At 46.1% G+C, this 14,646-nt stretch overlaps 1 protein-coding gene across 6 annotated transcripts in view; it reads left to right on the top strand.

Moving 5' to 3' along the window:
• Nucleotides 1–14,646, top strand: part of szt2 (SZT2 subunit of KICSTOR complex) — a 140,226-nt gene that overhangs the window by 33,893 nt on the left and 91,687 nt on the right. For all 6 annotated transcript variants that reach the window (XM_080832172.1, XM_080832173.1, XM_080832169.1 and 3 more), the window contains 13 exons: nt 82–160; nt 988–1,326; nt 1,972–2,110; nt 2,314–2,427; nt 3,252–3,321; nt 3,692–3,877; nt 4,231–4,482; nt 7,318–7,624; nt 10,290–10,364; nt 10,892–11,030; nt 11,771–11,894; nt 12,372–12,492; nt 13,785–13,937. In XM_080832172.1, coding sequence (XP_080688298.1) covers nt 82–160; nt 988–1,326; nt 1,972–2,110; nt 2,314–2,427; nt 3,252–3,321; nt 3,692–3,877; nt 4,231–4,482; nt 7,318–7,624; nt 10,290–10,364; nt 10,892–11,030; nt 11,771–11,894; nt 12,372–12,492; nt 13,785–13,937 — 2,098 coding nt within the window. The remainder of the gene's footprint in view (nt 1–81; nt 161–987; nt 1,327–1,971; nt 2,111–2,313; nt 2,428–3,251; nt 3,322–3,691; nt 3,878–4,230; nt 4,483–7,317; nt 7,625–10,289; nt 10,365–10,891; nt 11,031–11,770; nt 11,895–12,371; nt 12,493–13,784; nt 13,938–14,646) is intronic.

Genomic DNA, 14,646 nt, shown 5'->3' with positions numbered 1-14,646 from the left:
TGTGTCTGTGTCTGTGTCTGTGTCTGTGTTTGTGTCTGTGTCTGTGTCTGTGTCTGTGTCTGTGTGTCTGTGTGCGCACAGGAGGATGTTGAGTGTGAGGAGGAGAGAAGGCCCAGTGATGAGATGGAGGTGTCTGAGGCTGAGCTGGCTACTGAGGACGGTGAGAAGCATTTTACCCCACATCCACCATGACCTTCCTCTTCTCCCTGTCCCCTCCTGTCCACTGGCTGGTGATCTGTAGTTAATAGGGTGTGATTCCACTCCTGTCCACTGGCTAGTGCTGTGGAGTTAATAGGGTGTGATTCCACTCCTGTCCACTGGCTAGTGCTGTGGAGTTAATAGGATTCTCCTTGTCAACTCCTATCCACTGGCTAGTGATCTGTCATTAATAGGGTGCTCCTTGTCAACTCCTGTCCACTGGCTAGTGATCTGTATTTAATAGGGTGTGATTCCACTCCTGTCCACTGGCTAGTGCTGTGGAGTTAATAGTGTATGATATGCATACAGTGCATTTCTCTGAATACACCACTCACTGCAGAACAGCTTTACTGCCCCCATAGGGGAAGGCCTTAAGTCCTTGGATTAATTTCTCACACAGTGAGGAGCTGCCTCAGCAGTAAGACCTCTCCCCTGTGTGCCCCAGGATTCAGAGCAGTTCTAGCCCCAATAACATATACTCAAAACCGTTCCACTGGCCAAGAATGCATCCATGTGTCATTCTGCTATGTGTGTGTAAGTGGTGATGTTTTGGTGTTGTTTACTGTTGGGGTCCTTTTTTGTGTTACATGACTGTATTGCAACTGCCTGAATCAGAATCCACATGCTTTTCTTTTTATATACATTGTATTTGAAAGACAATCATAAGATGCTTATCTTGATATTAGAAACAAACGAATAACTAAGGACAGCCACAGCTTGCTTCTCTTGTTTCCCTTTCTCCTGATGTCCTATGGGTCTTAGTCACCTCTGTTTCCTCCCCTCTCCCAGAGATCATGTCCGGCTGTCGCATCGTGACCGAGAGCGATACGGACCTGGAGGTGGAGTACCGGGAGCAGGCCGGGCGGAGGCTGGACGTCCTGTGTGGCAGCAGTGGGGAGGACGAGGGGGCAGGTGGGGGCAGAGGAGGGGGCGAGGACGAGTCCCTGTCGGACTCCAACACGGTGAACCAGGACGAGGACTCCTTCAGCATCCTGGAGGGGGACTCGCTCCTGGAGCCGGAGGGCCCGCAGCCAGAGATGCCCCCGCTGTTCGTTCACCTCACCTGCTCCATCAACATCAAGAACAGCCACGGCTCCATGCCCATCCAGACCCTGCCCACCTGCCTGGGTGAGTCACACACACCATCTCTAGCCCTATACACACGTACACGTACACCTATACACACACACACACACACACACACATACACACACATACACACACACACACACACACACACACACACACACACACACACACACACACACACACACACACACACACACACACACACACACACACACACACACACACACACACACACACACACACACACACACATATTTAAACATATACACACAAGACAAGCATGCAAATACACACACACACACACACACACACACACACACACCCCGTTCTATCAACAGTATATGCACCAGTTTGGTACAACATTTGTTCATTGAAATAGACTTGTATTTATTGACTAAATTGGCTACGTTAATGTTAGTGTGCCATTTATCACAGAGGCAGCTAATTGTCCAATGTTGATACAGCCCTTCTCATTAACGAACACTGGCTTCCTCTTCAGGGCTAACGTCACATTGTTTTTTCATCTTGAGAGTCTTTTATGTTCTGACTGTTTGAACCCTCTTAAGTGTTTACTGATTGTGTGAATGTGCTCGCTGATCAGTGGATCTTTTTGTCCCCGGCCCTGCAGTGCAACGGTTTGGCTATTGTCTCATTTGTTCTCTCCGTCTCTCGCATTGTGTGCAGGAGAGGTTATTTCTTGCCTGGAGAACAAAGAGACCCTTCAGTCGCTCGACCTGGGCGATCTTTCGGTCACGCTGGACATCTTTGTTCTGACGTTGCCCCTGGAGATAGAGGTCATCCCCTCCGACTTCCATCATAACAGGTGAATTATCCACGCGTGACCGGACTCAGGGAATTTTTGCCTGCACCAAATCAATGCATGACTGAGCAGCTTTCTTTTTTCCTTTCTTTTATTTCTGTCTTTTTTTCCCGCGTTCTCTTTCTTTATTTTTGTTCTTTCTTTTTGTTCTTTATGCCTTCCTCCCCACCCTCTCTCCTCCCACCCTTTCTGCTGTCCGTGTGCAGGTACACGTCTGAGTCAAGTGTGTCCCTGAACCGTTCTCCTGCCCAGCCCTCCTCCTACCGCTCTGACGAGGAGCTGATGAGTGCTCTGGACCTGCGGGGCGTCGGGATGGATGGGTAGGTCAAAGGTCACAGGTCACCTTGGGAACCAGATCAAGGGATGATGATGATGTGTATGAGGAAGGATAGACCTTGGGGCCATTGATGCAGGCTGGGGTTTATCATACATTTGTGGAAATGCTTGGGAAAAATAAACAAGACTAAAATAATAGAATAAAACATTTAAAAGACCAAAGACATATAGAACATGTGCAAAATTTGCAGGCCGTATAAAAGCAGTAAAAGTGAAAGAATAAAAGACCAAATAACACAATACCAAAATAGAAACAAGAAAAAAAAGCATAAAATCATAGCTCAAACTCATAGATATAATACAGCAAAAATGGTTCAGACAAATGAAACATAAGCAAGCAAAATCTAAAAGTAATAAAACATTAAATGGATAAGAGAAAAATATATGGGAACATAAAACCATGTTTATCCAAAACAGAATAAAAGCACTAACCAATCAGGACACAAAAAACAGACAGCCAATTAAATTCCATAACCAATTAAAATGAAAAGCAAATTAAAAATGAATGCTTTGGAATACTTTCCCATCCAGGGAGGAGTGGTTGATGGGCGAGAGACTTGCATGGGGAGGTTTTTGGGCTCTTCTGGGGGTAAGCTGTCAGGTGTGTAAAAGAGAAGGGGGGGGGGGGGGGCACATGCCAAGATTGGACAGGTTATACATAGTTGTGATTGGACAGTCTCTGTTTAATGGCGAAGGCTTTGATCTTTTCAAGGCTGCGGTTTCTGTGAGGCACGTAAAGATAGATCTCATTGTTGATGGTGACATTAAGATGAATTTTAAAATAGAGTCTCATTTCCATGTTCTCCAGGGTCTCAGGTGATCCCCTGTCCAAACTGCCTGTTCCTCATAAACTGGCGGTGTTGGCCACAATGGACGAGGTGAGTGTGTGCTCTCCTGCTAAGAGTGGTTGGGATGGCAGTTAAGGCCTCGTGGCTAAATAAAAGTCAACACATGGCTGGGGTCCATACGCTCCCATCTTTTTATGCAAGCTATACATCTCAACAGTTTGATATGTAGGTGTAGGGTGTGGATGACATGTCATTACTTCTCACTGTCACTTTTAATCTCCCCATCTCTTTCTCTTTTCTTCTTTCTATCTTGCCTTTCCTTTGTATCATTCTCTTTCTCTCGCTCTCTTTCTCTCTCTCTCTGTCTTTCTCTCTCTTTCTCTTTCTCTCTTTCGCTCTCTCTCTCTCTCCCTATCTATCTCTCTCTATTTTTCTCTATCTCCCACGTCCTGGTCCACAGATCCGCTGGCTGCTGGAGGATGAGATAGTCTCGGCTCTGCGCCACGCCCGCGTGATCAACACGCCCACCCTGCAGAAGGTTTCCAATCACGTGTGCCGCTCCAGCGGGCGGCCACGCTGCCACTACGAGGTGGTGCCCCTGCAGTTTGTGTTTGGGCCCGAGCAGTCACTGGAGAAGTTCAAAGAGGTCTGCTCATCTCCTGGCTATGCTCGTCTTGAAAAAACATACCAAACCTATTGAAGATAAACATTCATTGAATAAGTGTGTGTGTGTGTGTGTGTGTGTGTGTGTGTGTGTGTGGCTGTTTGTGTGGCTGTTTGTGTGCCTGTCTCGTGTTGCGTTTTGTGTGTGTGCATTGCGTCTGTGTTTGTGTGGCTGTCTCGATTGTGTGCGTGTGTTTGTGCGTTTGTGTGGCTGTCTCGATTGTGTGTGTGTGTGTGTGTGTGTGTGTTTGCGTGGCTGTCTCGAGTGTGTATGTGTGTGTGTCTGTGTGGCTGTCTCAATTGTGTGTGCGTGTGTGTGTGTTTGTGTGTGTGTAGGAGTTCAGGCGTCTGTCCTTCACCGGGTACGTGCTGAACGGAGAACAGGAGAACTTCCACTACGTGTCCTTGAGCAGGCTCCACCCCCAGCGACTGCAGGCAGTCAAGCGGCTCTCCGAGAGCACCGCCTACTCCAAGGAGCAGACCAATCACTGCCCTGAGCCCGAGGAACCCCACAGAACCCCAGCCAATAACTGCTCCCTGCGGAAATGTCCTAAAACTGAAGCTGAGAGCAGGGAGATGGAAGCTGAGGTACGATACCACATAAACAACTGCCAAATAGAGATACGCTTCATAATGTTCGATTAAATTGAATACTGATAGAAAATCATGTTTTTCGACTTTTGAAGTCCACTAGTCCACTCTAAGTATACACTTACTGAAGTCCAATAGCTCACTCTAAGTATACACTTACTGAAGTCCACTAGTCCAGCGGTGCAGATTTTTTAACTGGGGGGATGCTAACATCACCTAATTAGCTGTGCAGAGTTATTAACTGATGATTGTCGCTTTACGTAGGGAGAGTGGTGGGGACGGATCGGGGTCACTATGAATCTGGGGGGGACATGCATTAGTGCACTAGTCCACTCTAAGTATACACTTACTGAAGTCCACTAGCCCTCTATGTGTTTTATATATTCCTAGATTACATGTAAATAATACAGTCTTTCATATGTAATTACCGTACTTTCCGGACTATTAGCCGCATCTGAATATAAGCCGCAGAAGTTAAATTGCACAATTTGTACATATACAAGCCGCACCGGACTATAAGCCGCAAGTTTTTTATGTTTAATTACCATATGGTTCGTGCACAGAGGGGATTGTCGGGAAAGAGGCAACTGTTTGGGGAAGCTCCCATTTATTAACATTTGAACAAACAAGTTGCATATTTGCATAACGTTTTCAACCATTTAGTGCAATAGTAGCTACAGAAGCTACAGAACATATAAAGCTACAACAACAAATAAAGTGCCTGTAACACGACAGTAAGTCTAAATTGCAGTAACACGGCTGCTTAAAATATACGGTTATCAGCCTACCAGAAAAGTTAATACCGTAATCCTCCTCTTCATCTTCATAAACATCATCAACAAATAAAGTGCCTGTAACACGACAGTAAACCTAAAATTGCAGTAACACGGCTGCTTAAAATACATTATTAGCCTACCGTAACCCTCCTCTTCATCTTTGGTGAAGTACACGGCTGTAACCAGAAAAGTCAAGTCATTAATCCTCATCTTCGTCTTCTTCCTCCGTACTAAAACCACAAAAGTCCTCATCTTCAGTGTCGGAAACAAACAGGTTCAGGGCTTCGTCAGCCACTCTCCCCTCTCTTTCGATGTCGCTCTCAAAACCAACGAACTCCTCTTCGTCATTGTCGGAATCGAACAGCCTCTGAAAGGCCTCAAGTGTGGCGGCGTCCTCCTCTCCATCATGCAGCAGTCCAGCCTTTCTGAACCCGTTGGTGATTGTGGATTTTTTCACACTACTCCACGCCATCAGGATCCACTCGCAAACTTGTGCGAAAGTGGCTTTTCTCATGCGACCCGTTTTGGTGAACGATTTCTCGCCGCTCGTCATCCACGCCTCCCACTGAACGCGTAGTGCCACTTTGAACGCACGATTGACACTGATGTCCAGTGGCTGCAGATGCTTCGTTGTGCCCCCAGGAATCACAGCTGGAACGGAGTTTGTGCTCTTGATGGCTGCTTTAACCGAATCTGTGATATGCGCCCTCATACTGTCCAAAACGAGCAAAGCTTTTTTTTGCCGAAAGTATCCTCCAGGGCGTTTGACATAGCACTCATTCAGCCACTCCTTCATTACGCTTTCCATCATCCACCCTTTCTTGTTGACTTTAAAGGAGATGCCGTTTGGGATCTTTTCTTTTGGCATTGTAGTCCTCTTAAAAATCACCATTGGCGGAAGCTTCACTCCTGATGCTGTGCAGCCAAGAACACAAGTGAAATTTGTTCGCTCGTGTCCAGTGGTTCTCAACGTGACGGACGATTCACCTTTCTTGTTAACAGTCCTAGTGAGAGGCAGGTCAAATGTTAACGGCACTTCATCCATATTTATGATCTGGTCCGGTCCGATGGAATATTCCTCTATCTTTCTTTGTGTGAATTCGCCAAAGTTTGTTATTTTTTCTTGGTAGTCGGGAGGGAGTTGCTGGCACACAGTCGTCCGCACCCTGATGGACAGTCCCTTTCGCTTCATAAATCTGAAACACCAGGATGGTCCACCTCTAAAATGTTCAATTTTCATTTCGGTGGCGACTGTTTTGGCCTTCAATCGGATCTGCACGGTGGAAACTCCTCGGCCGTCTGTTCTTTGAGTGTTCACCCAATCTTCGAGAATGTCTTCAAGTTCGGGCCATTTGCTTTTGTGACCTCTGAAAGCTTTTTTTGACTTTTTGCATTGAGACAATTCTTCCTGCTGGCGTCTCCAACGTCTCACCATTGACTCGTTGATTCCAAGGTTACGTGCAGCGGTTCTATTTCCTTGGTTTACTGCCAAATTGACTGCCTTTAACTTAAACGCTGCATCATATGCATTTCTACGTTTTTTTTCCATAATGAGGGTGTCTCACAAACTGTCTTGCGCTCGCAATGTCCGTCTTTCTCGCTGTCGTTCTGTCTCGTACCACTCGCAGTAGAAGTCTGCTTCGCGGCTACTTCAGCGTGTTGAAGCAAATGTGTAAACATTGTGGATGGTAAACATTTTTAATTTTTTTTTTTTTCTAAAAAGATTTAGCTTTCCCCCTAGTGGCCGTTAGCTGTAAAAATCCATAGACAAGCCGCACTGTTATATTAGCCGCAGGGTCGAAAAATGGGGGAAAAGTCGCGGCTTATAGTCCGAAAATTACGGTACACATCTGTTTACATATGTAGCACAGATGGTAGAGCAAACCTCAACATGAAGGTGGTTTCAGTACCCAGGGATTACACATAGCCATACAAAATTCATACGTCTTTGGAGCTGCCAGTCACTTTTGAGAGATGAATAAGCATGAAATGTAGTAATTGAGTTGTTTAATTCTGTTCTCTCATTCCTTTTCTCTCTCTAACCCCCTGTTTGTAGCCTCCTCAGATGGAAGAGAGGAGAGAGGAAGAAGAGAGCCGGACAGGAGCAGCAGCAGGAGCAGCAGCAGGAGGGGGGAAGGTGGCGGGTGATCCATTCCCCGAACTCGAAACCAGTGGTGAAGCGGGCCGGGGCAAGCCCCTGGGCCGACCCGACTCGGAGGAGGCACGCTCCCAGAGCTCGGCCACCAGCAGCACTGCGCAGCTCCAGGCCAGCGGCAGTGTGGACCAATCCTCTGAACACACCTCACCCCCCAAAACACCCTCCGCCGTCAGCCTGGCCGAGTCTGTGCAGTCCACCACACACAGTGAGTACACCGCCGCCAGCATGTCCGAGTCCGTGCAGTCCACCACACACAGTGAGTACACCGCCGTCAGCCTGGCCGAGTCTGTGCAGTACACCACACACAGTGAGTACACCGCTGGGACGGTTGAGTCTGTGCAGTCCACCACACAAAGTGAGTACACCGCCGGGTGGTTGGGAGTGTTATTGCTTTAAATTATTTTTAGTTATTTACTATTGAGTATTTTTATTTTTATTTTTATTTTTTATTTTTATTTTTTCCCCTACCCCCTTCTCTCCCCTCCTTACTGGCCTGAGCTACCTCTGAAAAAAGAATACCACCAACATTGTCGTGTGGCAATAAAGTTTTATCTATCTATCTATCTATCTATCTATCTATCTATCTATCTAAAGCAGCCGCATCACCTTTCACTCAGTTTTGTCTAAGGCAATTTCCACAGATGTGCCTGTAGTCAGTCATCTCGCCAGGCATTGTCGGTAATGGCGAGCGAGCGGTTTAGCGGCGCCCCAAACAAACTCCCGGTACCTCGGTAAAGGGCACGGTGACCTTTTTAAACGCAGCGAATCACGCGGGAGACGGTTAGAGCTCCATCCAGCCAGTGACGAGCTGAAAGCACCTGCCTCCTGAGACCCCAGAAGAAGCAGTGGTGATGGCAGCGGTGGAGGCGGCGGCGTAGGCAACCGTAGCTGTGGCAACCATAGAGGTGGCAGCAGCAGTTTCAGCAGCAGCAGCTATGCGGGAGCCAGGCGGCTCTCCTGGGTGCTCTGTATTGATTACCTGCTGGCAGGAGGCAAAATGGGAACAGATGTTGACATGTGGAGAGTGTGTGAGCTTTCAGGTTCATTGCACATCCCTCTTCTCTCAGCCCTACCTGCTGCATCTATCTCTCTCTCGCTCTTTCTCTCTCTCTCTACCTCCCCTTTGCTGTCTGTCTCTTCCTCCTTCTCTGTCTGTTGTCTGTTTATCTCTCTCTCTCTGTGACCGTCTCCCTTTTTCTATCTATCTCTGTTTATCTCTCTGCCTCTTTTTTCTCTCCCTCTCTCCCTACCTTCCTTCCATCCCTCTTTTACTCTCTCTCCTTCTCTCTCTCTCTCTCTCTCTCTCTCTCTGTGTCTGGTTCTCCTTCACTGTCTCGATCTCTTCCTCCTTTTCCCTGTGACTGTCTATCTGTTTTTTTCTCTGCCTCTTTCTAATCTCCCTCTCTCCTTACCTTCCTCTCCTTCCATCCCTCTTTCTCTCTCTCACTTTCTCTCCCTAGCTTTCTCCTGCCCTGTCTTTCTCCCTCCTCTCACCAAATGACTACAGCCCAATAGACTCACTATGTCAATGTTGAGAGCAAACTTGATTAGCTGAATTTTTTTTCAATTAAATAAAGACATTAAATAAAGACATTAATGTGCTTGGCAAGGAATAGAAGAGAATTAGTACTAGTAAACACCTCAATTTTTGGGCTTTAAAAATCAAATCCTGGCGTTCTGATATACTCAGATCTCACCTTCATATGAAAAGTGTCGCAGAATGACCGACAGAAACTCTCCCCTGCTGTTATGTCTAGAAGGATGGCCTCTTAACGGTACTTCCTGAAGGGCCATTACACAGCTGCAGCTCATTCAGAGTTTTATCCAGGATGAAGAGAACGGAACATTACTCAAGTTCTAAAATCTGGCTCCAGCTCTACACTGGCTTCCAGATACTTACAGAATAGATTTTAAAGTGCTGCTACTAGTCAATAAACCACTAATGGTTTAGGCTTAGAATACATATATGACATTTTATATTGAAATATTATATTATAATAAACTCAGAAGGCCTCTTAGATCCATGGACTCAGGTCAGCTAGTAGAGCCCAGAGTCTTAACCAAACAGGGTGAAGCAGCATTTAGCTGTTATGCTGCATGCAACTGGAACAAACTGCCAGAAGATCTTAGATGTTCTCCAAGTGCAGCAATTTTTAAATCCAGGTTGAAAAAACAATCTTTTCATGCTTTTGATTGAGCTCTAAAGCTTTAATTTAGGAAGTAGACCTCTAGTTATTTTCTGTAAGGGAAGTGATGTATTGAGCTCTATTTCCGGGCTAAGCTCTATTTCAGGCCTTTCTCTGAAAACATCTCTATTGGGCTCCATGGCGGTTTCTATTCAGGGTTCTATTTGGGCCTTTGCTGTTTTCTGTGGTGTTCCAAAACAGAGAAACACACAGTCAGGACTGCTTCCACTGTTTTTATTTCCAGTTTATGTGTTTTGTGTCTTTCTTTTTCTTTTGTAGTTTTATCCTTATTGTTTTTCCTATCTTTTCCTGTTATCGTCTTTATTTTTCCTTTGGTTGTTCCTCTTGCTTTTGGTTTATGTAAAGGACATTGCCTCTGTGTATGAAATGTGCCATAAAAAATAAACTTGCCTTGCCTTTCCTCTCTCACTCTCTTTCCCCTCAAGTGGTAGAGCACCCTGCAATGATGAGGGCTGACATACACCAGAAGCGGCTCATGCTAAACTTCTCTCTTAGCCCTGCTGGCGCTATGACTACAATAGTGTGTGGGGACTAGTTTTCTGAGAGAGGCATCTCTAGTGGGACTGTGCAGTCTTTAAGTGCTGGCACTAGTAAGTGGCGTTCCTGAAGTGAAATCTTGTGTCTTCCTGACACGAGTGTCTGTCTGATCCCATCTCTCCACAGGCAGCGGGAAGCTGCGGCCCAGTCGTGTGCAGAGTGTCGTATCCAGCCAGGGGAGCTTGGACTCCGACATGCTAGGTAAGACGAGGCCTCCACTTAGCCTCCATCGCTGACAGACTATGTACAACATGTCAGAGACCGCTGTCTGATGCTTATCACTCACTGAGCTGTCAGCGCTGACAGCATCCGTCACTTTCACCCTCATCCGCTGCCTGCAATGTCAATGGCACGGGAGTGTTCATTAGGTCACCCGCTATGACCGGCACACAAACCGAACAACCACAGACTGTTGCTTTTATGTGGCATACAAAGATGCCATGTTAAGCCAGGTAATAACTCCAGGAACAAAAAAGAAGAAGCTAAATTTGTGCACCATGTCCGTTCATTCATTGTCGTTTTGGTTTACTGACTGTAAAGTGGGGAAAAATGTGCAAATTTAGTCTCTGAACTGTTTCCTCACCTCCCTAATGCCTACTGTTTCCAAGCCAGCTCCTTCATCCTCTTAGCTCTTTCAAAGTGAATGCAAGTCTGCGTTTAAATGTCCCTAATCCACCTTCATTACTGTACGACTGATGGCTGAGCGCAATGCCTTTTGTGATCGTTAGGCTATGACGGGGGGAGCAGTGACTCGGAGTGCGAGAGTCCGACCCTGGATGAGCAGGAAACCCAGAGTCCCCTCATGCCCGACTTCTGGCTCCTCCTGAAGGTCCACCAGGACAGGGTGGAGGTATTCTCCCATTCCAGGTACGTTCATATCCACCTGTTCGTTTATGCTTAAAGTTACCCTTGCATGGAGATTTAGCCAGAGCTTGGTTGTGTTTAACGTTTGGATTTACAATTATTCATGCGTTACCTTTACATGTAAATTTACATACAGCTTGTCCGCGGTTCACATTTACATTTACAATCATTCCTTCCGAGACCTTGAAGCGGAGGTGTAGAATTCTAATTTAATTCGCTTTTCGTCAAATACGGCTAATTGCTCCTCACGGCCTTCTAGCTCTCTGTTCTGAGTGTGCACTTTAGAAAAGGTCCTGGCTCTGTAATTGGGAAATAAACAAAGTGGGTCGGACTGAGCCATACATTATTCCAGCCAATCAATACGTTGCTTCAGAAGCACGGAAGGGAGAGATGTAATTTCATCGGCTATCGAGGTCAAATCAACAACATTTTGTCAGAATCGCAGACTTTCATTAATTTAGCACCTTTAGCTGAGTTTCTTACAGTGCAGGTTAACAATACAGTGCAGATTAGGTATTCATGTTATCAGTATGAGCTCGGAGACTTGATGTTAGTACAGTACTGCTTGACGAGTTCAGCTGCAGGATCACAGTTTATGCTCTAGACAGGGTGAACGGGCAGACATGTAATTGTTTTAACGATTCATCATGCATTTATAATGAAAACGACTTCTCCTCTCTTCACTATTCATCGAGCGCCATGTAACTTTAATGAGTCCGGTTCCCTCTCGGTCCCGTCTTCAGGAGTTTGATTGGGGGAAAGGAGGCAGGCTCGGGGGATGAGGAAGAGGAGGAGATCCCCGAGTACCTGCGGCTGCATCAGCTGCTCGTGAGGAAGATCGGCGAGATCTGCCGCATCGTAAACCAGGTAGAGTCTCTGCTTCACCTGGCAGCGGGATCTGGGGAGAGGTCTAGGTGATGGCTAACCGGAAGAAGTAGAAGCTAGTCACAGCAGTATCTGGCTTTGAAGAGGCGACAAACTTATAGTGAAAAGGTGTTGTGCCTCTTTTCCCTATTGGGTTTTAGAAGTTTCTACTCATCATCCAACCCTGTTTTAGCTGCCATTGCTAGCATAAATCTTTTCGCTATATTCACACATACCAGAATCAGTTTATTCAGCTTATATGAGCCACAGTAAATCCAATGGTATCGGGAAGATTGGATTAGTGCTAGATTTGATTTGGAAGTTAAGAGAAAGAGGTTGTTTCTTTGTTTATTTATTTATTTTAATTTCGGCTAATAAGTGTCCGGCTAATTGTTGCATGTGCTTGTTGCATGTATGACTGGCCATTCATTCGTCATATTAGTAAAGGTGCCTCTCTGGTCTCCCCTCCCTGCTCTCTAGCGCCTCCTGCTGCAAGACCTGCATGACAGCCACGTCTGCAACTCCCTCCTAGTGGCCGAGAGTGAGGAGGACATCTGGAAGAACGAGTCCTTGTACAGGCAGAGGATGGCAAACTCCGATGGTACATCAGAAATACACATTCACACTCACGCACACACTCCACACACACTCCACAGCCAGCTGGAGAACGAGTCCTTGTACCGGCAGAGGATGGCAATCTCCGATGATACATCAGAAATATACACGCATATATACACAATCTCATACAAGCACTCATATAAACACACATAATAATACACACATACACATGTTCATATATGCACACCCTCATGGGCTAGTTCATTTGCAATTCAAGCACATCAGCAAGCTCATACAAACGCACCCAAGGCCAAGCCACTCAGAATGCCTGTGAGATCCTCAGTGGTGTGTTGTTATGCGATCCTTGTCTTGAGCCTGCCCTTGATTGCAGTGTTAATCACCGCCAGCCAGTCCGAAGTTACCATCACAGAGTGCCTCACTCCCCCACCCCCACACCACTCCAAACCCCCTCCCAGGCTCACGCATCTCAGTCGTCATGGGCAACAATCAATACAGGGAGCCAGAGAGGTCCCGGCCTGGACACAGGCAAGGTTAGAGCTAGAAAGAATGCACGAGTGAGTGAGAGAAAAAGAGTAAGAGAAATAGAATGATAGTGAAGGTGAGAGAGAGAGAGAGAGATAGAGGGAGAGAGAGTGAGAGAGAGAGAGAGAGCGAGCGAGAGAAAGAAAGAGGGAGAGAAAGAGAGAGAAAGATAGAGGGAGAGCGAGAGAGAAAGAAAGAGAGAGAGAGAAAGGGAGAGAGGGGGCATGGATGACAGGGCTGCTGAGAAGAATGACTCCAGCCTATGGTCCTGTCCTCCAGGCCCCTATGACAGCATTCTTGAGCCGGCGCTGTTTTATGGCGGCCATTAAGCCCCAATCGGCGGTGTAGTTTCCTAATATCGCTGATTGTTCCGCCTCACTGTCTGTAAATGAATTGGATCCGGGAGACGGAGGGGAGACTTGTTTTGGAAAGCAATAAAGGCGTCGCGCGTGCAGTGAAATGGGTCCCCCTGGAGCAGAGGGGGCTCTGAGGAACCATTCAGCACCACTGGATCGCTTTTGTCATCGCTGTTGTTGTTTTGCTGATGTTGTTTACTTTGTCTTGCTGGTGGTGTTCCTGGAGTTCAACTGGTACCCAAGGTCATGGGCCTGTTACCCCCAATCAGAAGGAGACATGCTGATACAATTTTAGATCTTAACAATGCTGCATGTCGCTTTGGATAAAAGCCTAAATGTAACGGAACAAAAACTAACTGAAAGTACTTTTGATAAATGTGAAAGTAAAATGTAAAAATGCTTGAGTCTGCTCTGTTTGGTCCTCGTCACTCTGTAGACTACAATGCAGATGAAAGCTACCAGCCTCGGGACTACCTGGCAGCCACCATGCAGTTCATTCCAGGTCACTTTGCCTGCAACGTGGTGTGGAGCACAGTCATTCACATCCATCCCCGCCTCAAGATGGGGCCAAACATGGGCGTGTCCAGAGGTGAGTGGCATCACAGGTGTCCAGTTAAGAGGCAGCAAGCTAACTAGTCTACATCAGTGGCGGACTCTGGTTAGGCTTTCAATAACGATTTATATTTTGTGTGAGTCATAACAGCGTTTAAACACCACTTTTCAAGCATTGAGAATAAAGGAGTGAAGAAACGCATGATTTAATGAACATTTCTGCTGCTAGCCAAGTCGTTTTGAAGCAACCCTTGAACATTATCATCTTTTACTACACCACAAGACGAGATAAATGCTTTATCGTTTATTTGTCAGCAAAAGCAAAATGTGGTTTAGGCAAGTAGAACTGCTCCAGCAAAGTGAAATACAATGTAAAACAAAATAAATAATAAAATAATAGGGGGGCTGAAATTTGAGAAAACAATAGCTTCACTAGCTTGGTTGGTAGACTTTCAAAATAAATAGCATTAGAGGTAGTCCCAACTTGTAATTAAGCAATAAGGTACGAAAGGCAGTAGGCCTACTGTATCGTCAATAATGTACTGTAGTAGGAATAGGATTCAAGTATATACATAAACATACATTTTTTATTTATTTATTTTTTTTAAATATGGATCGGCCCATTGTCACTGATACCCAATCTAGAAATGTCTTCAATATCGGTACCGATACAAATATCCGATCGGTGCATCCCTATTCTCTACCGCTATCCAAGGGGGGTACAAGGCAGGGGGGCACCAAATGAC

This window comes from Sprattus sprattus (assembly GCF_963457725.1).
Source record: "Sprattus sprattus genome assembly, chromosome: 2".
In the NCBI taxonomy this organism is placed as follows: domain Eukaryota; kingdom Metazoa; phylum Chordata; class Actinopteri; order Clupeiformes; family Clupeidae; genus Sprattus; species Sprattus sprattus.
Note: the sequence above shows the minus strand (reverse complement) of the source record. Positions and strands in the feature narration are given on the sequence as shown.